This window comes from Mustela nigripes, chromosome 1 (assembly GCF_022355385.1).
Source record: "Mustela nigripes isolate SB6536 chromosome 1, MUSNIG.SB6536, whole genome shotgun sequence".
Taxonomy (NCBI): Eukaryota; Metazoa; Chordata; class Mammalia; order Carnivora; family Mustelidae; genus Mustela; species Mustela nigripes.
The window spans coordinates 266,037,670-266,063,779 of record NC_081557.1 but is presented as its reverse complement, the minus strand read 5'-3'; the positions used below and the strand labels follow the sequence as shown (position 1 = coordinate 266,063,779).

Here is a 26,110-nt window from a genome sequence, read left to right as displayed (position 1 = left end):
CATGACACTAAGTACAAATTTCTTCTACAACCCTCAGCGAAAGTTAGTATATAACTTAGCTAAGTCTTTAAAATATGCTATGCTTTCAGCAGGCTCAAACAGTTCTTTTGGAGTCTTTCTGCTCTGGTGAGTAAATTCACATTCAATCAATTTCTGAAAATACATGTTCGGTTGCCAATGGGCTCGCATTTTGATATGCAGCTTATAATATGCAGTTAATGGGCAGGAACTGCTCCTGGAGAGCTATTTTGGCCTGTCAAACATTTTTCAAGCCTTGGTGATCTATTGATTAAATCTGTATTCATGCATTTTTATGAATTCATGGAGTTTCATAAGATTTAGAAGACCATAACCTATGGTAAAATCACCTGTCAGTTAAAAAAAAACAAAAAACAAAAAAACAAAAGCTGTTCTGAAACTATACTAGACCCATGAGCAGAATCAGGGTGGAATGCAGTTTCCCATAATTTAAGAAAAGACAATTTGAGGGGAAAATCTGTGCTAAAGCAATTGAAGCAATTGTTCCCAGGCCAATGTTTTATCTCACATGCTACTATCCAGGACTAGATTTTACAGCCGGACTCTTTAGCCCAGAAAAGGATTACTTAAAACTATATAGTATTAAAAAACAAACAAACAAACAAACAAAAAAACCAATGAAAGAAAGAAAAAGCCCAGGTCATTGGTGGGAATTTTAATGTTGGTAAGGAAAAGCTCAATACTAAGAATGATTACCATTCAAATAACCATCATTATTTTCAAGGTATTTGTCAGAACTATTATGTTTACATAGCGAATTTGTGTATGTTTACAATACACATAACGGAAAAATAAAATTAATTATCCTCATTATCCTTAGCTCCAGGAGAGAGGAATATAAGTAACCAGGGTCACTTAGCAAGTTAGGGCCAGATGGAAAAAAAAGCCCTGATGTCCCTCAAACTACCCTTGGTTCCCTAAATACAGGGCTTCTATTGGGGCATGGGATGGAGGGTGAGTCAGGAATCGTGCCTAGGAAGCCCGGCAGAGAGGTACTGCCAAAGGAATGTGCCAGCATTCTGTCTAGATCTGGCCCTGAGACCAAAGCTGGTGAAAGTGAGCTTCCTCTCAGCGGGCCATGAAATATTATTACTTATTAGTCATAAATCAGGTGTGTTCTTCTAAAGTGTTCTTTCCTCAAAATTGCCATTTGAAATATTATGGATGGAGCTTTAAAAAATGGAGACTCAGGCTTTTCCGGCATAGGCACTGTTTCCTGTTGACCATCACCCATCCCTACACAATCTCATTGTGTTTCCACCAAAGTTCCGCTCGTTCCCTTGTCTGCTCAGGAGACGTGGGGAGCAGCCAGAATAAACAATGGAGCGGAGCTCTAGGGGGCTGAGAAGAAACTTCCTTGTATGGCCACCGACCTGATGCCCTGAATCTTCAGCCATGGCACTGCTCTCTAGTCAAGCCCAGGGAGAGGGTGCAGTGAACAAGAAGACACAGGGAAGAACTTACGACATAAGCGAGGTGTGACCTGGTGATTACGGCTGTGCTTTTACTGGCCACGGTGATGCTCAGAGAGGCACCAGCAGCCAGCTGAGGCCCCCGGTCCTCTGAGAGTGACACCTCCACTTTCACTTCCACGGTTGTCGCTGACGTGCCATCTGTGACTGAGATCTCCATGCTGTCTTCCCGGGCAGAGGAGCCATCGTGTAGGTACTGCAGAACATTTTTCTCAATATCTTCATATGTGAAGGTGTCACCTTCCGAGAGGAAGACATATTGCAAAGCCAATTCCTTCTGGGAATAACGCTTTTCATGTATATAACACCTTTGTTCTCAGGATTTTGAAGTACATATAGGATCATATACTCTGGGAGTTGTAAGTTAATTAGCTCAACCACACACCCAGTGTAGGATTCCCTTTATACCACTCTTGAAAGGGGGTTATTCAGCCTGTCCTTCAACACTTCTCAGGGTGGGAGGCTCACTGCTTTACAAGGCAGCCAATCCCACTGGAGATAGCTTTGTTTAAGTTCTTAATCATACTGAGCTCAAATCTGCTTCTGTGAGATCCAGTCATCATTCTTAGTTCTAGAGAATAAAGGTCAAGCCTCTACTCTTTAGGACGACCTAATCTTGGATCTAACCTTGACACTGAATTTTTTTGGAAAAAGTTAAGAAAATAAATTATGGTTGATGGATCTGTAGCAGTCTTCATTTTAGTTGGGAGTATAAGGTTTTTCTAAATTCAAAAATACCTAAAAATTTAAAAACAGACTTAAAGTTAGAAATCCAAACATTGTAGGTCTGGAATACAAATTTTTGACAGATTTCACAGGTGTGTGAAAAAGTCTCAATGTCATATAACTTTGGGAAAACAGATTAAACAAAATTTAAAACTAATAATTTTTTTGAACTGCAGGATTTATTAGAATTTTAGAATCTTCAATAGGGAAATATTAAAGCATTCCAAAGTTGTTTGGTCATGGAACCCTTTCTACAAGATATGCCTCTTAACGTCATGGGCCCCCAGGATTCCAGAGAGTATAACTGAAAAATTGGTCTTCTTGGATGTTATATTCAACTCTACTTCCTGACAGATTATTGGCACTAGTAATTGGTGCTATGAGTGCGACTAAAGAATTTATTCATTTTCTGTATTTGTCTTCTAAGTCTTCTCTTGACACTGTGTTATTGTGATTTACTGGTGTTAGTGGTATTGTGCTTTAAAAGAAATAATAAAATATTTTACAAACATCTTTAGATGGTATATATTAGTTACACAGTATAGGTTAAATATAATGTTGAGGCGACTGGGTTCTGACTGGTAAAGCTCCTTAAGTAGTTCCCTTAGGATGCTAGAAATCTATTCTCATGATATTTCTTATGTTCAGCAAATTTTAAAAATCTGCCTTTGTGACTCCCAAATGCCTGTTGGTTGTTCTTCAAATTCTATCTAACTTCAAGGTCAAAGATTTATTCCCCTCTCTCTGCAGGGCTATTTGAAAGAATGCATGACTACATGACTATTAGGAATTATATAAAGGTTTCTGAGAAAGTACAAATTGTTGAAATAAGCATATAGCATCCCAAAGTGACTACTTTGAAAGACAGAATACTCACTTTGATGTGTAGGGGCTAACTATTACACAATTAGATTGAGCTGTGTTCCTTGTCCTTTTTCATACTTTCTAAGACAATCAACATGTATTATTTTTCTATAATTGAAGAAAGTACAAGAAATATGACTTTGGAAAGCTGGTCCCATGATCTACCACAGTGTTACATCATGAAGATACGACTTTAAAAATGTGTTTCCTTCTTTATGGATGAAGACACAGGTTGTTTATGCTGTCAGAGTTTCAGTGCTAAGGAGACTGTGAAAATTAACATAGCAAACTAAGGAAGACAGGGGCGCCTGGGTGGCTCAGTGCGTTAAGGCCTCTGCTTTCAGCTCAGGTCACGATCCCAGGGTCCTGGGATCGAGCCCTACATTGGGCTCTCTGCTCAGCAGGGAGCCTGCTTCCCCTTCTCTTTCTGCCTGCCTCTCTGCCTACTCTCTCTTTCAAATAAATAAAAAAATCTTAAAAAAAAAAAAAAAACACTAAGGAAGACAAACTCATCTTCATGACCAACCACAGGAAAGTGGCACCTGACGCTTTGTATGAGGTGGTTCTAAATGCATTTACTCCAGATAAATCAGCCAATTTCAACTAATTTCACCCACAACTTGAGGAAACAGCCTCATTGTTTTGGCTTGTGGGTGCAGAGAAAGAAGTCCCAAATCTTTCAGCCAATGGACTAAGAACTAAAAATTGTTCCTTCAAAGTCTCTCCTCATCGTTCGTTCCACGGACTTGCTTTACTTCTTGTCTGAGACATAAAACTAGAGCAAGAAACCCTTCAAGCATGCCCATGACCAAGGAAGCAGTTACCTGTGGCCATGGGCCCTTGGAGCTCGGCTGTGTACTTCAGGATCACACCATGCTCGGGAGGTTTCCGGAGCTCAAAGAGGAGTTCCTCAGGAGCAGTCTCGGTGTCTCTTATTACCAGCTGAAGTCCTGCAGTCAGGAGACAGGTCACTGTGAGAGGACGTGTACGTTCCAAACAGTATGTGTTGCCTACATTACAGCTACAGGGCAGGCTGGAAGCCATGCTGCGGGCAATCTGATGGTTGCAAGAAGGCACCGTTAACTTCCGGTCAACCACAGAAGAGTGAAAACTGATGACACAGTCAATTCCTAAATTGCAAGTTGTTCACTTACTTCCCAAAGTTAACTTGTAAGTAGGTAGTTCTGAATTAAGAACACCTTTCCATACAAATGAGGGCACAGAAGCTGACATATAGGTCAGTTCTGACCGGCTGGGCTAGGTTTTCTTCCAGAAAAATGCTCCCAGAAACTGCTTTGGCTTTTCATTATTTATTCCCTTCTTTTTGTGAATCTACAGAAGAGCCAAGTTGTCTTAACAATGGCTGCTAGGTGGGCACTGGGTGGCTCAGTGGGTTAAAGCCTCTGCCTTCGGCTCAGGTCATGATCCCAGGGTCCTGGGATCGAGCCCCACATCGGGCTCCCTGCTCAGCAGGGAGCCTGCTTCTCCCTCTCTCTCTCTCTGCCTACTTGTGATCTCTGTCTGTTAAATACATAAACAAAATCTTAAAAACAAAACAAAACAACGGCTGCTAGGGCCATCACAGAAGTGAGAAAGAACAGGGTGGCATGGCCATCGTCTTTGTGCATGAGGCTTGTTTAGAAATTGGATGATAATTAATTTCAGGCCAATACTCAGGGGGAGAAACCAGATAAGGATCTGTAGAGCACAGCTAACAAACCCCACAACATCCACTGTTTGCTTTTAAAACTCGCTGGGTGGAAGAATCAGGAAAACTGCTGAAGAGTAAGTGCACTGAGAGCTGAAGAAAACCACGTACAGAATAACCGCGCCCAGAAGCTTTGCAGCTTCCGAAGGTTACTGTGATCTGTCATTTCTCCTGTTGCTCTTCACCTTCTAAACAGAAAACAAGGGCAGCCACTGAGACCGCTCCTCTCCCTTCTTGTCTCTGCTGGAAAACACATTCTGTGTTGTGCTTCGTCACCGAACACTGGCCTGGGAAGGGCTTATTTCCTTCTCTCTGGCTGCTTCTATTTGCGTGGAAATGGGCAGAGGGAAGGACACGGGTGAGAAGGCATATCCCTTCTGGAAGAAGAGGTCATTCTTTCTTGGCAACCATCAAGAGGTTTAAACAGGGACTGCTGTTGAAATATGGTTCCATTCCCAGAGGCATGTTTCTTTTAGGCTCAGTTCCTACCTATAGCAGCGCTCCCTCCTGGGCTGACCTCAAGCAGGGGAGCTGTGACCTGGAACGCCGGCAGGTGCTGGTCAGTGGGAAGCAAATGAATGGTGAGGACCATCTCCGGACTCGTGTGAGCTCCATCTGAAACTGGAAAGGATAAACACACATGCACATCGACGTGTAGCCTGGTCACCATCAGGGGCTTCCCAGGAGGTTCTCAGATCACCTGGACACTTTGAAGCGATGCTCACCAACGGAAAATGTAAGCAAGCAAGGAAGATTGTGAGCGCGCCTCACGAGGTTTTCTCTCCTGGATAATGAAAGGCTAAAGGACCACAATAACAAAGTCATTCTATAAAGCAAGCTCCACGATCCTGGTAAATGTTAGTGGAAAAGAAAGTAATATAAAATCTGCACCCTTCAATGATGCCCGTAAAGACTTTATTTATGAGTGGCACCTGGGTGGCTCAGTCAATTAAGCCTCTGCCTTCAGCTCACGTCATGATCTCGGGGTCCTGGGATCGAGCCCCGCTTTGGGCGCCGGGCTCAGCGGAGAGTCTGCTTTTCCCTCTCCCTCTGTCACTCTCCCTGCTTGTGTTCTCTCTCTCTCTCTCTCTCAATCTCTCAAATAAGTAAATAAATAAATTCTAAAAATAAAATTAAAAGACTCTTATTTATGGAATTATTTTTTGATTCATTCTCCTCATGTCCTGGAAAAATATTTTCTTTCAAGAGATCTCGTTTAGAAATGACACATCCGTCTCATGAGGAAAGAGCTTTTTAAAAAGGACAGAAAATACCCACGCGAGTATCTCAGAAGGCAATTATTGGGAAGCAAGCAGACCTATTCGGTTTTTACGGGATCGTCACACACTGCAATACACGGAAGATGCTTTGTGAGGAGAACCATGACTTTAAGATTTTATTTCCTGGATTGTCTGACATCCCAGCGAACGCCCGTCCCCTGCGGGAAACGGAAGCAGGTGTGTCTGGCGGTTGACTGATTCCACCTTCCCGGACCTTAAAGCGCCCTCGAGTCTCTAAAGCCAGGTTTGGAAGAACATCTGTACCAGCGGTTCACCGACGTGTTTATCGGTAGTCGCTACGGACAAAACGCTGCTGTCGATTGTTCTAATGTGAGCTCTGCCTGCCTCCGGGCCGGTTTCCTTCGCCCCCTTCTTCTGGACTCAGCAGCAAGTCCGCAGGAGGCTGGCATCTACTTAAGCGAAGTAAAGGGATGCTCAGCGGCTGCTCGTAATGATCCCACTTGGGCTTTAGATTTGTTTTTTTCCCTGAGAACAGATCTAAAGGAGATGGCTGGGTTTTATAAGGTGCACTCCATGTCCTAGAGCGGTCCAGAAATAGCCCTACTGAAGGAGGAGACATTCCGCCTGCGAATGAAGGTTTATGGCTCTGGTCATTCGGCCAAATGCCACGACGGTTGCCCCTGCTTCTTTGTTTAGGCTCGACCTCCTCTCTGGAACATCGGGGACAGGAACAGACAATTCCTAATGTTTGGAGGCTTGGGGGACAAACATAGGAACATTTCCCACAAATTTCAGCAGATGCTGAATCTCTGAAGCTTCTGGGATCTAAGTTAAGAACACGTGCCTTAAATAAAAATCACTATTGTGAGATACAATTTTACTTTATGAAATGATTTGCACTGATTTCACTTTTAAGCGGGGCAGACCTCGGGGGGCCTTCACCACCCTTACTGCCGCAGAGGGAGGGAGACACCCCGACGCGCCAGAGTCTCGGTAACGCCACCGCGCCATCAGGGTGACCCTCGCCTATCTTTCCCTCTGTGAGTAAACGGAAGAGAGCTATTTGCTGGCACATGTTTTGTAACTAGAAAATCTATCAGTGGGGTGCGGAGTTTCGTAAACAAATATAAGAACTTACAATCCAAATGTCAGCAATTATATGTCTAGCTGTTCCTTTAAGCAACGTTTCTGATTTCTCTGAGAAACAGTTTGCCTCTTCAGGTCAGAGGCCCCCAGCGAGCACCACTTGCCTCGTGTATTTCCCTTGCTCAGGATGGCTCTGCAGAGCGCCTGGGCTTGGTCTGAAGCAGTCAGGTCAGGAGTGTCAGCCTCCCTTCCTGTCTTAGCCCATCGACCCAATGAGCTGTTCGTCCTCACTCTGGGTCAATGTCCAGGCTCGGGCTTGTTGCCACCTTAGCTCAGTATGTGCCCAATTTGACATTTTCTCTCACAAAACTCTGCTAAAGGAGATGGCTTCCTACCAGTTTCCAAAAAATGTTCTCCTTAATGAAAGGTAAACTTTTATACCCTTCCCAACAATGAACTTGAAATGGCTCACGGACCTACATGTGAAAGGCAAAACTATCAAACTCCTATAAGACAACAGAGGCGAAAATGAGATGATCTTGGGAAAGGTGATGCCTCTTTAGATAAAACACAAAAGACATGATCCATGAAAGAAATCACTGATAAGCTGGACGTCATTAAAATTAAAAACTTCTGTTCTGTGAAAGGCAATGTTAAGTGTATGAAAGGAAAAGCCATAAACTGGAAGAAAAAATATTTTCAAAACATTCACATGATACAGAATTGTTATTAAAAATGTACAAAGAATTCATAAAACCCAACAATAAAAAAAGAGCCCAATTAAAAAACAGACCAAAGACCTTAATGGATATCTCACCAAATAAAATACATGGATGGCAGATAAACACATGAGAAGAAGCTCCTCATCATGTGTCAGTAGAGACACGGAAATTAAAACAATTATAAGATGCTATTATGCACCAATTAAAATTGCCAAAATCTGGAACACTGACAACACCAAATGCTGGTGAGGATGTGGAGCAAAAACTTACACACTGCCGGTGGGAATGCAAAGTGGCACAGCCCTTCTGGAAGACAACTTGGCTCTTCTTTTAAAAACAAAACTAAATATACTCTTACCATGTAATACAGCAATTGCACTCTTTGGTGTTTACCCCAAGGATTTGAAAACTTAGGTCCATACAAAACCTGCATATAGATGTTTATAACAGCTTTAGTTACAATTGCTAAAGCTTGGAAGCATCTAAGACGTCCTTTAGTAGACAAAAGGATGAAATAAGCTGTGGTACTTCTCGACAATGGAGTGTCATTCAGCACTAAAAATAAATGAATTACAAAGCCACGGAGAGACACAGAAGACCCTAAAATGCATATTGCTAAGTGAACTACGCCAACCTGAAAAGACCCTACACTGTGTGACTCTCACTCTGTGACATTCTGGAAAATACAAAACTCTGGAAGACAATAAAAAGAACAGTGGTTGCCGAAGGTGGGAAGTGGGTCTGGGAGGTGAACAGAGAACACAGGGGATTTCTAGGGCAGTGAAGATACACTATAGGATATCACAGTGACAGATACATGTCATTATCCACTGGCCAAAACCCACAGAATGTGCAACACCAAGAATGAACCCGACAGTAACTACCGACTGTGGTTGATTATGACATGTCAGTGTAGGGTCACCCTTAGTAACAAATGTACCATTTTGGCGAGGGATGTTGACAAGGGAGAAGTTATGCTATGCCTGGGTATCTGTGGGGGCAGAGTGAATGGGGACTTCTCTGTACTTTCAATGTTTTTGTAAACCTAAAACTGCTCTAAAAAAATTCAATCTTTAGAACACTTTAAAAAAAAAAATTCATTCAACAACAGCAAAAGAAAGAAAGAAACCAACCAACCAACCTCAGGCAGAAATAAGATAAATTAATTTGAGGTCAGCCCAACATCTATTTCCTTTACCCTGTATAATGGGTTCCAGGACCACTTAACTTACAGTCCTGGAGAAGGTAATAGTTAACCCCTTCACCTATTCAAGATTTCAGGTAAAAGTTGAGGCTTAGAAACAAAACAGGCACACTCTTATGATACTTGTTTTTCACAACCAACACACATACAGACCAGACTAAATAAAATATCCCATGTTCCATGTCAGAAACTTGTATTTAAGTCTTGGCTCTACTGTTAACCAGGACTGGAGATCTGGGCAGATTACTTAATGACCCTTCATTTCCCTGGCCTTAAAATGCTAAAAATAATACCTGTCCTTACAGTCTTGTTACGAGGATTAAATAAGACAATTTATATTGCATATTGCTTTATAAAAAGTGAAATACTATATAATCTGTTGTATATTATTACTGATTGTATGAATTATCTAGAAGTCAATCACTGGAAATGACCTGATACTGGGTTCACATCAATAACAATAAAACACTGGGGGCGCCTGGGTGGATCAGTGAGTTAAAGCCTCTGCCTTGAATCGGGTCATGATCTCAGGGTCCTGGGATTCAGCCCTGCATCGGGCTCTCTGTTCGGCAGGGAGCCTACTTCCTCCTCTCTCTCTGCCTGCCTCTCTGCCTACCTGTGATCTCTGTCTGTCAAATAAATAAACAAAATCTTAAATAATAATAATATTAATAATAATAATGATAACACACTGGATAAAGAATAATAAGGCATCCAAATTGGAAGGGAAGAAGTAAAACTGTCATCATTTGCAGATGACATGATATTATATATGGAAAACCCTCGATGCCACCAAACACTGTTAGAAATAATAAAGAAATTTAGTAAAGTTGTAGGATGCAAAACCATACAAAAATCTCTTGCATTTCTATACCCCAATAATAAACTCTTGGAGATGTTAAGAAAGACATACAAATGGCTATCAGACACATGAAAAAAATGTTCATCATCATTAGCCCTCAGGGAGATTCAAATTAAAACCACATTGAGATATCACCTTACACCAGTTAGAATGGCCAAAATTAACAAAACAGAAAACAACATGTGTTGGAGAGGATGTGGAGAAAGGGGAACCCTCTTCCACTGTTGGTGGGAATGCAAGTTGGTGCAGCCTCTTTGGAGAACAGTGTGGAGATTCCTCAAGAAATTAAAAATAGAACTTCCCTATGACCCTGCCATTGCACTCCTGGGTATTTACCCCAAAGATACAGATGTGGTGAAAAGAAGGGCCATCTGCACCCCAATGTTCATAGCAGCAATGGCCACGGTCGCCAAACTGTGTAAAGAACCAAGTTGCCCTTCAACGGACGAATGGATAAGGCAGATGTGGTCCATATACACTATGGAGTATGATGCCTCCATCAGAAAGGACGAATACCCAACTTTTGTAGCAACATGGACGGGACTGGAAGAGATGATGTTGAGTGAAACAAGTCAAGCAGAGAGAGTCAGTTATCCTATGGTTTTACTTCATTGTGGAGCATAACAAATATCATGGAGGACATGGGGAGTTGGAGAGGAGAAGGGAGTTGGGGGAAATTGGAAGGGGAGGTGAATCACGAGAGACTATGGACTCTGAAAAACAATCGGGGGGGTTTGAGGGGGGGGGGGGGGGGGGGGTTGGGGTACCAGGTGGTGGGCATTATAGAGGGCACGGATTGCATGGAGCACTGGGTGTGGTGAAAAAATAATGAATGCTATTTTTCTGAAAATAAATAAATTGAAAAAATTAAAAAAAAAAAAAAAAGAAAGTAATCCCATTTTCAACTGCATCAAAAAGAATGAAATACCTAGGCGTAAATTTAAGTAAGGAGATAAAAGACCTGTACTTGGAAGAAAGAACCTGAAGAAGACACAAGTAAATAGGAAGATATTCTACGCTCATGGATTAGAAGACTTAATATTGTCAAAATGTCCATAACAACCAATGTAGTCTGCAGATTCTATGCAATCCCGTCAAATGTCCAATGGCATTTTCCACAGAAATAGGACAAATGATGCTACTTTTGTATGAAACCACGAAAGGCCCGGAAAAGACAGAGCGATCTTGAGAAAGAAGAATAAGGCTGGAGGCACAGGCTCTCTCAAACTGTATTACAATGCTGCAGTAATCAAAATAGCATAGTATTATCATAAAAACCGATCAGTAGAGATGAATAGAATAGAACAGAGAACCCAGAAATAAACCTGCATGCATATGGCTAATTGACGTATGACAAAGGAGCCAAGAAGATGCAATGGAGAAAGACAGTCTCTTCAACCCATGGTGTTGAGAAAACTCGACAGCCTCACGCAAATGAAGGAAACAGTACCATTATCTTATGCTGCACACAAAAATAAACTCAAAATGGATAAATACTTGAATGTAAGACCTGAAACCATAAAAGTCCTGGAAGAAAACAAAGGTGGAAGCTCCTTAATATCAGCCTTGGGGATGATTTTTTTGGATTTGAAACCAAAAGCAAAAGCAAACAAACAAGTAGGACTACATCACACTGAAAAGCTTTTGCAAAGCAAAGAAAACCATCAACAAAATGAAAAGCCCAACTACCAAATGGGGGGAAATATCTGCAAATTATGTATCTGATAGGTTAAAATCCAAAATATATAAAGAACCCATACAATCAATAGCAAAATCCCCAAACAATCCAGTTAAAAAATGGGCAGAAGATCTGAATAGTCATTTTTCTAAAGAAGACCTACAGATACAGATGGCCGACAGATACATGGAAAGAAGCTCAACATCACTCATCATCAAGGAAATGCAAACCAAAACCACAATGAGGTATCACCTCACACCTGTTAGAATGGCTATATCAAAAGGACAAGAAATAAAATGTGTTGGCCAGGATATGGAGAAAAGAATACATGGGCATTGTTCGGGGAAATATAAACTAGTACAGCTTCTATAGAAAATAGTATGACATTTCCACAAAAAATTAAAAACAGAAATAGTGGGGCGCCTGGGTGGCTCAGTGGGTTGAGCCTCTGCCTTCAGCTCGGGTCATGATCTTGGGGTCCTGGGATCGAGCCCTGCATCCGGCTTTCTGCTCAGCAGGGAGCCTGCTTCCCCCTCTCTCTCTGCCTGCCTCTCCGCCTACTTGTGATCTCTGTCTGTCAAATAAATAAATAAATAATCTTTAAGAAAAAAAAAAAAAAAAAAAACAAACAACAAAACAGAAATAGTACATGATCCAGCAACTCTGCTTCTGGGTGATCCAAAGAAAATGAAAACACTTTGTGTGCCTGGGTGGCTTAGTCGGTTAAGTGTCTGCCTTTGGCTCAGGTCATGACCCGAGGGTCCTGGGATCCAGTCCTGAGTTGGGCTCCCTGCTCAGTGGGAGGTCTGCTTCTCCGTCTCCCTCTGTCCTTTCTCCACCCCCCGCCAGTGCATGTGCTCTCTTTTTCTCTCAAATAAATAAATAAAATCCTAAAAAAAGAATGAAAACACTAATTTGAAAAGATATACGTACCCCCATGTTTACTGAAGCATTATTGACAATAACCATGACGTAGAATCAACCCAAGTGTCACTGACAGATGAACAGATAAAGAAAAGGTCGTGTGCATATGCAATGAAATATCACTCAGTCATAAAAAAGAAAATCTTGCCATTTGTAATAACATGGATGGACCCTGGGGGCATGAAGCTAAATGAAACAGGTCAGACAGAAAAAGGGCAAATACCTTATGATCTCATTGATTTCTGGGCTCCAACCAACCAAACAAATAAATCCAAGCTTAGAACTACAGAAAACAACAAACTGGTAGTTGTCAGAGGTGGGGTTGGGACAAGGGGCTCTGAAATAGCTGAAGGGAGCCAAAAGGTACAAACCTCTAGCTATGACTAAGTCATAGGGGTGTAATTACAGCATGGTAACTACAGTTATAATATAGTATTACATTAGGGAGACAGTAAATGCTGAAGTTACAAGAAAAATAATTTGTAACTACATATGGTGGCTGATATTAACTAGACTTATCGTCCTGACCATTTTGTAATACACCCAAATACTCAATCAGATGCTGTGCACCTGAAACTAACATGATGCTGTATTTCAACTTGTTACAGGTCATATGTCAACTGCATCTCAATTAAAAAGAAACAATGACTCAACAATGAAATTTACTGTTGATTCAAGTGTGATTCTAAATCCTCAGAGAAGGAAAGAAGGTCTGGGAGGTGAGGGAGATGACTTTTCTCTCCAACCATGACATAGAACAGGACGTACAGGTGGTTGATTCCAATGGAACAGTCAACTCCAACTAAACAGCAGTTTAGGGTGTCATTTACAGCCACCCATCCTCACACCAGACCTCAAACAAGAAAGCTTGTCCCTCTGCTGTTCTACAGAGATGCCAGATCTGACCACACGTCCGCTCGCTAGCATGGAGCTTCTACGGCCTGGGGAACCAAAGCTGGGATGCCCGGGTCTTCCACACACAGCTTTCATCTCCCTCCAGGAGCAAAGCAATCAAGGGAAGGCTCAGTTCAAGACACTCTACACCACGATCCATTAGCTGAGTGTCACACGGAATGACAGGACAATCATAGTTCTGGGAGCTTAATATATGTATGATTATTAGTTTTCATCGCTACTGTTGAGTGAGGCATGCAGGCACAGAGAGGTTAAGAAACATTCTCAGAGCAACCGACCCCCGGGGCAGTCTGCATCCAGAGGCTAAGAGCTTAACCACGATCACCTCTTTTTAATAGATACTGGGACTGTTTGAAATGGAACTTAAACAACCCTAATCTTTGGAATACTGGATGGAGAATTTTCTTCTATGAATACAGACTCAAGCTGTTACTATTTAACTAGATGTGACTATTCCAGAAAAACTTGTCTTCTATAACTTTTAAGCAGTTCTTAGAAAATAGTAATGATGAAGGGAACAAAAAGAACGGACTAATAAGGCAAGGAAAAATCCCATTTTCTAACAAAATTACTATTAAAACCGTCACCTGTGAAGTGAAATTTCACCGATTCTGGAAGACCTGTAACAGAAAAGAGAAAATCAGTACATTGGTGAGCATTTGGGGGGTCAGAAATAGATGGAGAAGGTACAAAATATGGGGCAGAGGTTAGAAAAGTAAAGCATGTTTTAACCTAAATTATTATGGTTTGAGGAAAGATCACCAGGTCTTTTGTTAATGTTATATTGAGTTTAATGGTGCCAGCACTAATTTTAAGTAACAAAAAGAATGGCAGAGTAGAATAATTTTATATCCCAGTAGTTAGAGTGATTTATAATACATTCATTCAGATCCCATTTTATCAGTACATAAAATCCTACAAATCGGTGAATGTGGGTGATGTCGTATATCACTGACAGGCTCTCTGCTGGGTCTATTCCATTGTAGAATTGAGTGATGCCTGGGACATTGATTTACACACTATCACGATGGGAGAGATTTATCTCATGGCATTTATCCCATAGATTATACAGGACAGGACTCTGCTCTCTCTAAAAAGGCTCTAGGAACTTAGGCAAGTATAATAGATACGGAAATAACTTCAACCACGGCTGACACGATTTCCTTCCTTCTAATCCCAGGACATCCTCAGTTTCTTTGTAAAGTAGGTCTTTTGAAGTAGGGGTTAGAGAACCATGAACATTTTCATGGGCTATTAGTTACCCAGTTACCAAACACTGGGGATCCTCCTTAGAGAGGAGGCCTACACCCACGTTTCAATATTTTCAAAGAAGACTTAATCATTTTCTGGACAATTGCATTTATGTATATAATGGAAAATGTGACTTTAAATGCTTTCTATAATTTAAGATGTAACTCTAAAATTATTTAACCCATGTTCAAATTACATAAGAAATCACTAGCGGTTCTGGATGAGTAAGGCTACTATATAAACATAATATTCCCTATTAATCATGTTATGTACATACACCTTAAAGATCATAAGGGAACCGGCTTCAAGATTTTTAGAATCATTCCAAGGCACAGAAGTATTTAGGTTTAGGACTCAAAACTCCTGCATCCCGATCAGCAGCTTTGGGTACTGGGTCGAGGGGAGAGAGAAGGGTAACGAAGATGAACTATCGTGGCTCAGTGGAAGGGCGAAAAATGGTTTGTATTCAAAGAAATGCAGTTATTTGGGACGCCTGGGGACTCAGGTGGCTGAGCGTCTTTCAGACAGAGAAAGTCTGAGAGTCTCGCTTTGGATCAGGTCATGATCCCAGGGTCCTGGATCAAGTCCTGCTTCTCCGCCTGCTGCTCTCCCTGCTTGCACACGCGCTCTCTCTCTCTGACAAATAAATACATAAAATATTTAAAAAAAACCCCAAACTAGGTATTCTTTTGTTCAGTCTTCTTCTCTTCCTTTACAAACAGTGGCTTCTGTCAAATCCTGGCCCAAACGGTTGCATTCTCCATTCCCCGGGGGATCTCCCCGGTGTAGCCTGGCCATGTTTCTCACCGGATTCCCCTCCCCCACAGCCCACCCGCCCTGGCCTCCTCCAGTCCACTCACATCCTGCAGCTAACGAGTTCTTCATGAAAGACCATCTCCCCAGATCTAAACCTCCACTGGGTTCCTCTTGCTTTTGGGATAAAGATATAAATCCTGACAGGCTTCCAGGCCTCTGAGGTGTGGCCTCTCTCTCTCCCTCCAAGAGCTTCCTTGTTCTGCTCAACCTTCTATATTCTAGACACAGACTTTTTGTTGTTTTTTTTAAACCCTCAGAATGTCACATTCTCTCCCCTCTCCCCGCGAGCTGTGTGCCCTTCCTCGGGGAATGTTCTCCCAAGTACCCCAAGAGGCACATTCAGGCTGACGAGCATCTACTCGTCCCTCGCTGGAGCAGCCTCCGCTGAACTCTTAGTCTCGGGCAGTTGTGTTACTTCGAACGCCACTGAACATTTTTCTTTCTCTCCAGAGCTCTTGCCTTAGTCTACAATTAAACACTCATTACTGGATTATTTCTCAAACTCTGTCTCCCTACCTAGGCCCCCAAACTCACCAAGAACAGGATTTGTTGAGCCTCTTTTGTTCACCACTATCATCTCCAAGACCTCACAGCCAATAAATCAATAAAGATTTATTGAAAGCATACGTGCATGCATGAATAAATGAAAAAAAAAATGAGGAACTGATTGGGCCAAACTACACATTGGCCCACAAGCCTCGAGTGATTTTGAACAGCTATAAAGCGATGTCACTAGAGCGTGGGAAGGACAACAGGAAGAGCTGGGGTGGGAAGAAGCTGCCACGAGGCTCCCCCGAGAGTCGGGGTGCCCGAGAAGAGAGGAGAAGGCATTACCAGCGAAGGAGAAGGCCGTGATCTCCTGGAGGTGGGGCGCTGCCGGGGGAGGACGGTACATGATCTTGCCCTGGTTGACGTCCTCCTGTGTGAAATACCGGACGGGAGAGTGAGGCCGGTCCCTGTGCTCGATGATCCCTGGGGAGCAAGAGACTCAGCATCAGCACCGACAGTAAGTCTGACGCTTGACGGAATGTCCGCGGCCATAAATCGGCCTTTGGCCCCTGGTGGGGGAGGCCTCTATCCTTCGAGAGCAAGTGCTCTCCCGCTTCCCTTATCAGACCATTCTCCAGTCCTTCAAGAAAAAGGCAAATCTGAAACCGAAACAGACTTCAACAGGATCTTTTCAAAAATGCTTCGTTGAATTACGGCTGACAGACAGTACGATATTAGTTTCAGGTGTACCACTTAGTGATCTGACAATCGTATACATCATGGAACGCTCCCCACATTCCGCGAAGTCACCATCTGTCACCACACGAGCCCATCACCGTGTTACTGACTACGTTCCTTAAGCTGCTTTTTCCATGCTCGCGACTTGTTGGTTCTGTAACTGGAAGTCTGTACCTCTGGGACCTCTTAATCCCCTTCACCCCCTACCCATCCCCCTACCGACCACCCCTCTGGCAACCACTAGTTTATTCTTGGTATTCATGAGTTTATTTTTCAGTGTTGGTTCGCTTGTTTGACTTCTAGATTCAGACACAAATGAAAGCATAGGCGGCGTTGGTCTTTCTCCGTCTGACTGACTTCACTTCGCATCACACCCTCCAGGCCCAAGTCGTGTTGTCACGAACGTAAGGTTTCATTCTCTCAGGCGCGCCGTCCCAGCCCCACATCTTCCTCGTCCGCGCATCCACGGGAGACACGGAGGCGCTCCCCTGTCTCGGCTGCTGTGAATGAGGCTGCCGTAATTACAAGGGGGCGTGTATCCTTTTGAATGCCTGTTTGTGTTTTCTTTGGGTAAATACCCAGTTCCTGGATCATACAGTAGATCTATTTTTAATTTTTTGGAGAAACCTCCATACTGTTTTGCACAGCGACTGCACCCACTTATACCCTTGCCAACAGCACGCAAAGGTTCTCTTTCTCCCGCATCCTCGCCAACGCTTGTAATGTCTCACCTTTTGATACTAGCCATTCTGACCGGTGTGAGGTAATATCTCATTCTGGTTTTGATTTGCATTTTCCTGATGACGCGTGGTGTTTGAGCCTCTTTTTGTGAGACCCAAACAGATTTCTGACTAGAAGTCATTGACCATGATCAATAGTAAGACACAGACTACTACCCCTAACATAACTTAGACTAGGTAATTCTCTACAAGTCATAGACATTTCACCATAATTTGAGATTCTTTCGATAAAGCTTAAAGGTCAAGCTTGCTGAGAAAATGACATAGATTGGGCTCCTGGTGAGGCTATAATGAGAGTTTTCTCAACTTACCCCTTTCCTTCAGAAACACCTCGGCCTCTGTGATAACCTTTGGCAACAGGAACATGGATCATGATTATTCTAAGAATTGGATTTGCAATTTTAACTCTGGGATAAATCTTTAGAGGCTGAAAATTTACCTATCGTCTCTAAATTTTGTAGGCACAGAAATAATGCTCTGATCGCCTTTCATGTCCGTCAACTCTTTCAAAGAAGGACATGGCGAGCTCGTGCTGAACTAATTCAGGTTCTGAGGGGCTGAGAGACTAGAGTCACTCTCCGAAAGACAGCCGAGGCTGCTGGACCGAGAGAGCTCCACTCGGCCCCGGCAAGGTAAGGAGAAATGCTCTTGCTGTGACTCAGCAGATTTAGAAAAAGAGAAGCATGACTTCTAGGTGTTTAGTTTCTCTGGACTTTATCAAAGGGGTAATATAACTTAATTTTTAGACATTCATCTCTCCTGGGGGATTTGATAATGTGGAAGGCTCGCATCCAGGGCAACGGTTGGTCCTGGGAGAGCAGCCTCAGAGTCGGGAGCAGACGTGTCTTACGAGAGCTCATCTCCTTTCCATGAGGGACAGCCACACCTCTGTTAGGGACAGGCTTATTAGTTACGCCCCAAGTGCAGCCACCTAAAGAATGAAGAGTGATGGCAGGGGTCCGCCTCTCCTCTCTGCTGACTGCGGTTTCACAGGTTCATTTTCCCCGCCAGGAAAGGAGGGATTCATCCAAAGGGGAAAGGAACCCAGTGTGTGGGGCGCAGCACACTCCGCATGCGCGGGCAGAGCCCTTGTCCTGAGCACACGCTCGTTCCCGGTCGTGTCTGTTCACCTCTCCTAACCTCACCAGAGCAGGGTCTGCCCCTGCAGACAGTGCCCATGTCTGCCCCGTTCTGCCCGTGCATGAGAGGGGCAGCTCAACCCAGTGACTCAAGTTGTGTGCACACCAGATCTCCAGCCAGCTCTGGCACACCACAGCGGACACACTCATCTCCCTCTGTCTGACGACGGCGTCTCTTTCTCAAGTGGTCCTAAACTCCGAACAAGGGAACAGAGAGCGTGAATAATTGTTACTTCTTAAATCCTCAACAAGTACCTGCGGACGAAACTCCCAAGCTTTGAAGACAGGCCAATGATTAGAAGATAAGAGCGTCACTCAACAGGTCATTGACTGCGCATCTTACCTTGATTTGGATGCAGAGGTACAGTGATATTGTATATGATCTTTCCGCTTGGCCTCTCAGAGTCTATGAAGGAGAGGGAATGAGGCTGAATCACAGTCAGGGCATCCTCCCGAGCCTAAACAACATTTAAGGAAGAAGAAGAAAAAACAGGGTGATGAAAACAAAAGCCAGAGGCAAAAACAAACCTTATTTAAAAAGCAGAAACAACCACAAAAATAAAAACAAAAAACACACTCACTCTGGGCTTTTAAATTAGTTACAGCAAAATATTTTCCTGAAAGCTCGAAGAAGGATCTGGTCTCTTGCACTGCAGATCTGTCTTGGCCTTAAGAACCTCAGAGGGTCATAGAATCTTCTAGTTCTCTTGCACTCTCCCCTCCCCTGCCTGCTGTCCCCAGGTTTGTGTTGGTGCCTACTGTGGGGTGTCCCAACATGACCCCTTTTCCCCAGGTGGGACTCGCCGTGGGACGCGTCAACACGAGCCAGCGCAGCCCGCTCTCCTCCTGTCCTGCTGTTCCCGGCTGGGCCACTACATCTCTGCTCCTTTGACGTCATGGGCTGAGGCTGCATCTGCTAAGAAGCCCTCCCTGACCCCTCCAGCTCTGCCAACGGGAACTGTGATGTTTTCAAAGGGCAAAAGATGAACTCACCTCAAACACCAAAAGACACTGATCATTTGAATCCCAAGGTTTAGGAATTATTTATTAAAGCGCATAAAACTAGAGCATGTTTTGTCTCCATTGTACCCTTCAAAAGGACTACATTTTGCTTTTCTCTTCCAGTCCTCAGTATCCAAGGAAGGGGTCAGGCAAAATTAATCAAAAGGCCAATGTGTACATAGTTTTTTACTGTCCATTCACTTGTATATAGCCATAACCCACCAACAGTGACAACTCTCGGAGAGAGAGAGAGAGATTTCGAATCCCATGACCAGGCATGACAGGAGGTGGGTTAACAGGGGGTTGTGTTAATAACAGCAGCAAAAACATACAGAAGGGAGATGAGAAAAGGGAAACCAGTGTGAGGACAGGCCCTTGCCTGGGTCACATACACAAGACAGAACCAAAATATCCGGCTCCCTGCCTGCTCTCCGAGCTGACCCCTGCAGGGCTGAGTGGGACACGCTGTCCTCGTCTTTGAAGCTCTGCTTCTTCCAGAAGAAATTTCCCCACTTAGGAAAGGATTAAGTGGGGCTCAGTCATTCCCAGGCGGGAGGGTGTGGTGCTGCTCCTGTAACCCGTGAAAAGATTGAAGGTTGCAGTTGCTTTGTAAGTGTCCTGCAGGCACACTTGTCCTGGGAGAGGCGGCATTGGCAGGTTTGGACAACCCCCCTAGAGTAGAGAGTCATATCTCAGGCCCCTGCTCGGGTCTGGAATGTCATGAGTAAGGGAAGTAAGAGTTACAAACAGCTGCTGGTCTCTCGCTCTAAAATAAAACAAGTAAGGACAACAAATGAAAAATCAAGGCCCTGTGGGAAGTGTTTACAGCCTACGCGGGTGCATACACACCTATACCCGCGAGCAGGGGTGGGCACAGCCATGCGGACCGAAAAGGGCAGGCTCAGCACCTCGTTCAGCTCCTCCCCTGTTCATCTCGAAGCCGTCGGAGCATCTGAAAATTCTCGGGGTACTAGGAGATATTTTTGACGATCTAGATGCCCCTAAAATAATCCAGCCATTAGAAGAGGGACTGGACAGAGGCCCATGGACGAAGGGAAATACATGCCAGCCCAGAGAGCATATTGTATTATGGAATCTATTGACGTAATTTCTCTACTAATAGAACGGGCAGGAGGTAGAAAAAGTAAGGACTTGATTCCCTGAAGAAAGCAATATCGAGTCTGACATATATTAAAGTACAATCAATTTTAATATTGGCTATTTGGGATGTTCAATATTTATCAATTAAACATAGTAAGAAATGAAAGATTGCATTCCACAGAAATCATTACAGAAGACACTTTTTTATTAAAATATCTGTCAACAATCGAGAAGTACAGAATAATGTTTCTCATAATACCCATGTGACCTCTGCATATGTCTGGAATCCACCTGCTTCTCCCCAACGCCGCTGCCACCACCCTGCTGGGAGCCGCAGTCACACGTGGTCACCAGGACAGCCTCCCCACCTGCCCACCTGCAATCCATTTCAGCCCAACAGCCAGCCAAAAAGGAGGTTCGACCTCTGTGGCTCAGCACCTGGTCAGGGCTCTCCATTTCACCCAGAAAAAACCTGAAGTCCCTCCAATGGCCCGAAAGGACTTATAAGCTCTGCCCCGACCCCTCCCTCTGCCTGCCTCGCTGCCCCCGACACACACACTGGGCCCATCTGTGAATCTGAGACTCTCACACGCACTCTCTCTGCTCCAGCCACACTGGCTTCCCCGCTGCTCCCTGAACACGGACGCCCACCCCGCAACGGGACGTGTCTAAACACTCGGCTCCCTGGGTCGCCCACCCCGCAACGGGACGTGTCTAAACACACGGCTCCCTGGGTCTGGAGCACTTTCCCTTCGCGCCTCTCCTCCTCACCTCCTGCAAGTCTTTCTTAACACATCTTTATATTTGTTTGTTTGTTTGTAAGATTTTATTTATTTATTTGACAGAGATCACGAGCAGGCAGAGAGGCAGGCAGAGAGAGAGGAGGAAGCAGGCTCCCCGCTGAGCAGAGAGCCCGATGCGGGACTCGATCCCAGGACCCTGAGATCATGACCTGAGCCGAAGGCAGCGGCTTAACCCACTGAGCCACCCAGGCGCCCCCATCTTTGTTTTAATAAAGCTCAGCTCGTTTCCATCTGCAATCCGGGCCGCCTCTGCTGTTGCCACCACCGCATTTCTGACCCCCTTGACCTTGGTCTTACGTTTTGTTTTCCCATAATACTTTCCACTCACATGCAACCTATGAGTTATTTATTTGATTTACGACTTATTGTGGATCCCCTCCTGCCGCAAGACAATGGAAACTCCGTGAGAACGTGGATTTTTGTTTGTTCGTGGATAGATCCCAAGCACCTAGCACATGAAAGAGCTCAATAAAAATTTGTTGAGTGAATGGAAAATATCATTATGAGAAGATTAGGCTAAGAAGTAAAATAATGAGAATACTTTTATAGCAACTTAATTAAAAAAATATTTTCCATCATCTTTCAATGTTGTCTAAAGAGAGGCAAACACTTCAACATGTAAGCCTTAGCAAAGGGAGTGTGTGATTTAAATCTTTGGGATCCCAGGTCAGGATTTATAAACAACATTATTATTTCAGCGGCCATTAAAAGAAAGACCACTTTCACCTGTCGACTGTCATATTAGCAAAGCAGCAAAGCTCATGGCTGACTTCAGAAATTAAATACCCATGAAAAATAAGAAGACGAGATGAGTAGAAGGGGTTCTACAAGAAATCATCTTCTCACACAGTTTGGTTAGGACAACAAAATTAATTCACTCCCCTACACACGTAGCGAATATTCAGTCAGAACCTATGCTGGGCAGGTCCCCCCAAAGAGCCTGTGGGAGACACACAATGAATCAGATGCAGACTTTTTCCTCAAGGATTTCTGGTTTTTGGTAAGGGGAGTTTGTAAATAACTCCAACGTAGAGACTGCTAAGTACTGTGAAAGGCTCAGATAAAGCACAGGAGGAATTCCAAGGACAAAGAAATGTCCAGAAACTGCAGATAACAATTTTATTAGTGTTTGAAAAGGTCTCAAGAAAAAACATGGACCGATAAGTCCGCAGCCATAAACCCAATATGGCATGCCCAGACTTGAGATTACAGGACAAACAGCTCAGCTGTTCCAACCGAGCCCCTGCTCACCCCAGGGAGAGTGGTTTTAAGAGAACCCTTGTTCCAGCGATCACTGCGGAGACAAGTCGAACTAGGAGGGCTTCTGCAAGACTGTCCTCTCGAGTGGTGACCGTGGGCAACCCCCCTCTGAGTACCACAACTATCTGAGAAAGGACTTAGCGAATATGCTTTCGCGTTAAGAGATAAGAGAATTTCTTTCCCCTTTAAGAAGAGAACGGAAATACGACGTTCGAAGTATGTGTTTGTACGCGTATACCCATATGATTAATTCATTTGAATTTGAAGGTGAGATAGTAAAGGGAATTATTAGCTGTGTGAAAGTAGGTCTGAAAATGATTCATTTGGTCAACAGATATTCACTAAGCAAGTACTTCTACATGAGTCATTGCGTTAGATGCGGAGAAGGTACCAAGATTAATTAAAGATTTTGTCCTTAAGGATCTTGTAAGTCAAACAGTGGATGGTTACTTGGAAAACTGAGTTAATGTAAAGTTATTAACTTATTTGCTGAATCTCACACTATGCTATGCTATTTATTGGTAAACATGCTTGTTTATAGATCTCCTTGCCCAACTTTGATATATATACCCTAAATGTATATATCTCAGATTACACACACAGAGAGACACACACAGACACGCAACACATATATATTATATACACACACATATATATCTTATAATATTATTCAGACTAGACACATCTTGTACATGCACGTAGGCACATAGTTCTGGTGGAGCGCTACAAAACAAATTTGGTAGGACACCATTTAAAGGATTGGATTTGATGAAGAGCATTATAGAAAGGCCATAGAACAAATTTCCATTTAGGCAGGTATTATTTTTATGCTGCTTTTTACTCTATGCAATCTTCCTGGGGAATCTCAGGCCCGAGCATGAAACCACCACATGTCATTAATGATTCTCAGAGGTTTACGTCCCGCAGAGAGTATCTACTGATCTTCTGCCAGCCTAGACCAGGCACACCTTTGGTAAGCGCCTCCCACTGAACTCGTCACGGCCTCCAGCGCTCCCCCTTCCTGAAGTCCACATACATTCCTGACCTCGTGAAGGGCATCCTTCCGTATCAGAAACTGGGCCGTTTTACCCACTTCTACACAGCTGATCTCTAGGACTCTAGATCTCTTTTAATCTCTCCCTATGTTCTTTACACCATCTTAACCACTTTTAAGGGCACAGGACAGGAGTGTTAACTGTATACACGTCGTTGTGGAACACATGTCTAGAACGTTTTCATCTTTCAGAACTGAAACTCAATATCCACTGGAGAAAATCAGCTCCCCAATTCCCTCTGCTCCCCTCTACCCCCGCCCCTGCAGGGGCCACTACCTTTCCACGTTGTGTTTCAAACGGAAAGTGTCACTACTTTAGGTAGCTCCCGTAAGGGGAATCAAGCAGTATTTGCCCTTTGCTGACCGGCTTACTTCACTCAGGTAATGTCCTCAAGGTTCATACATTCTGGAGCACAGCAGGACTTCCTTAAAGAGTGAATGACAGCCTGTTGTTGTGTATAACATAATTTCTCCATCTATGTATCGCCTGAAGGACATTTCAGATGCTCCTGCCTCTCAGCCATCCGCATCCCGCGGCAGTATACACGGGTGTGCCGTTGTCTCTGAGATCTCACGGACCCCCTCAGTCCCTACTGCTCCCCAGGCGGTACGTGCTACCGGACCTTCTTGTTCGAGATGCCTGTAACGGCCTATGCCTTGGCCTCCTCGTTCTCTGTCTGGAGCCCATGGTGCGTGTTATTTTCACTACAGCCAGAACGATTTTCTTAAGTGGAAAATCTGATCACACCCCCTCTCTGCTATGAATCGTTCCGCACCCTACTTGCCCCAAAACATCCTTTCAGGACAAAATGGAAATACTTCATCTCATCTGTAAGGTCCTCTATGATCTGACTCTCATTTCTTACTTCTTTTTCACCGAGGGATTTATGCTCTGGCCAACTGAACTCTCTGCAATTCCTCAAACATGTCATGGTATCCTGTGTCTCTCACTTTTTTCACCTGCTGCTCGTCTGCCTGGCATGAATTTCCCTCTATTTGCAGTCTAGATAAAGGGGGTTTCAAGTGTGGTGAGCAGAGCAGAAGCAACGGCATCACTTGGAAACTCGTTAGAAATGCACATTCTCGGCTCTAGACCAGATCTACTAAATTAGAAAACCCCGGGGTAGGCTCCAGCAATCTGTGGTCTAACCAACCTTACAGGTGATCCTAAGGAGGCTGAAATTTGAGTCCACGCTCTAGAGATAATTTACACATCAACCAGCTCAGCTCACCTCCAAGAGAAAGCCTTCCGCGACCTCCCCCACGCTCCACTGGACTAGGTGTCTCCCTACTTGCTTCCAGAGTGTGACTCTGCTTGCGTATCATATCAGAGCGTTCGTCATGTCCTGGTTGTCATTGCTTACTTATTTGCTTGTTTTAGACTCTAAGTTGCTTGAGAAGAGAGACTGTGTTTTATAGTCACTGAACTTCCAATACATTTCACGGCCCTTGGGATAAATTAGGGACTCGAAAGTGTTTATCGGGATGACCGAATGACTGGAGAGGGGGACTCCTGTCCTTAAACACAGATATGGGTATACAATATTTGTATTTAGAACATTCATGATGTATCTACCAAATATGTGCAAAACGAATGTACTTAGGTGAGTCCAAATCACTAAAGAGAAAATGTGTTTTTGTCACAGATTTCAAGTATATCCGATAGTAATGGCCCCAATTCATGTCAAAAGAAATACAAGCTGTGTAGATTCTAAGGAACAAAAGAGTGGGCTAATCACATTTTACAGTAAACTCACCTTTGTGGTACCCTAAATTAGACAAGACAGATGCGACTTGCACACATGCAACCTGAGGCCCTAAAGGTTAAGCAGCGTGAGAAGCTTCTAGAGGTCCACAGCTACAGAGTGGGAATGGCGCCACCGTCTTTGGCTCCTGGCCCATTTTTCCCCTCTAAACCCAAAATAACACTGCATTAGCATTTGGCAAGAAATGCGCATGCACATTTTTCTTTACACTTTACAGAAAATTCTGATCCAAGTTCCTCCAGTCAGAATGATGAATTATAGACCTTATAGTGCTGCTGAATTATGATTTCTTTAAATTATGGTTTATGGTGGAAATGCCGATACCAGCTATTCATTAAAAACTTTCTGTTTCCCCCTTTATGTCTCTGTCATGCCCCAGACCCATAATTTCTAAAACCACGGCTGCTCTCTTTGTTGTGGCTCAGGGCTGATACACTACTTTGGAGTGTAATTATGTGGGCGCTAACTAAAATGTGAACCTTTATGATTAATTTACGAGATCTTATATGC

General features: G+C 43.7%; 1 protein-coding gene across 6 annotated transcripts in view; it reads right to left on the bottom strand.

The window, feature by feature from the left end:
- Positions 1 to 26,110, bottom strand: part of FRAS1 (Fraser extracellular matrix complex subunit 1) — a 420,039-nt gene that overhangs the window by 101,900 nt on the left and 292,029 nt on the right. For all 6 annotated transcript variants that reach the window (XM_059385668.1, XM_059385660.1, XM_059385681.1 and 3 more), the window contains 6 exons: positions 18,958 to 19,072; positions 16,343 to 16,480; positions 14,029 to 14,061; positions 5,299 to 5,430; positions 3,926 to 4,051; positions 1,504 to 1,751 (listed from right to left, as the gene is read on the bottom strand). In XM_059385668.1, the coding sequence (XP_059241651.1) occupies positions 1,504 to 1,751; positions 3,926 to 4,051; positions 5,299 to 5,430; positions 14,029 to 14,061; positions 16,343 to 16,480; positions 18,958 to 19,072 (792 nt within the window). The remainder of the gene's footprint in view (positions 1 to 1,503; positions 1,752 to 3,925; positions 4,052 to 5,298; positions 5,431 to 14,028; positions 14,062 to 16,342; positions 16,481 to 18,957; positions 19,073 to 26,110) is intronic.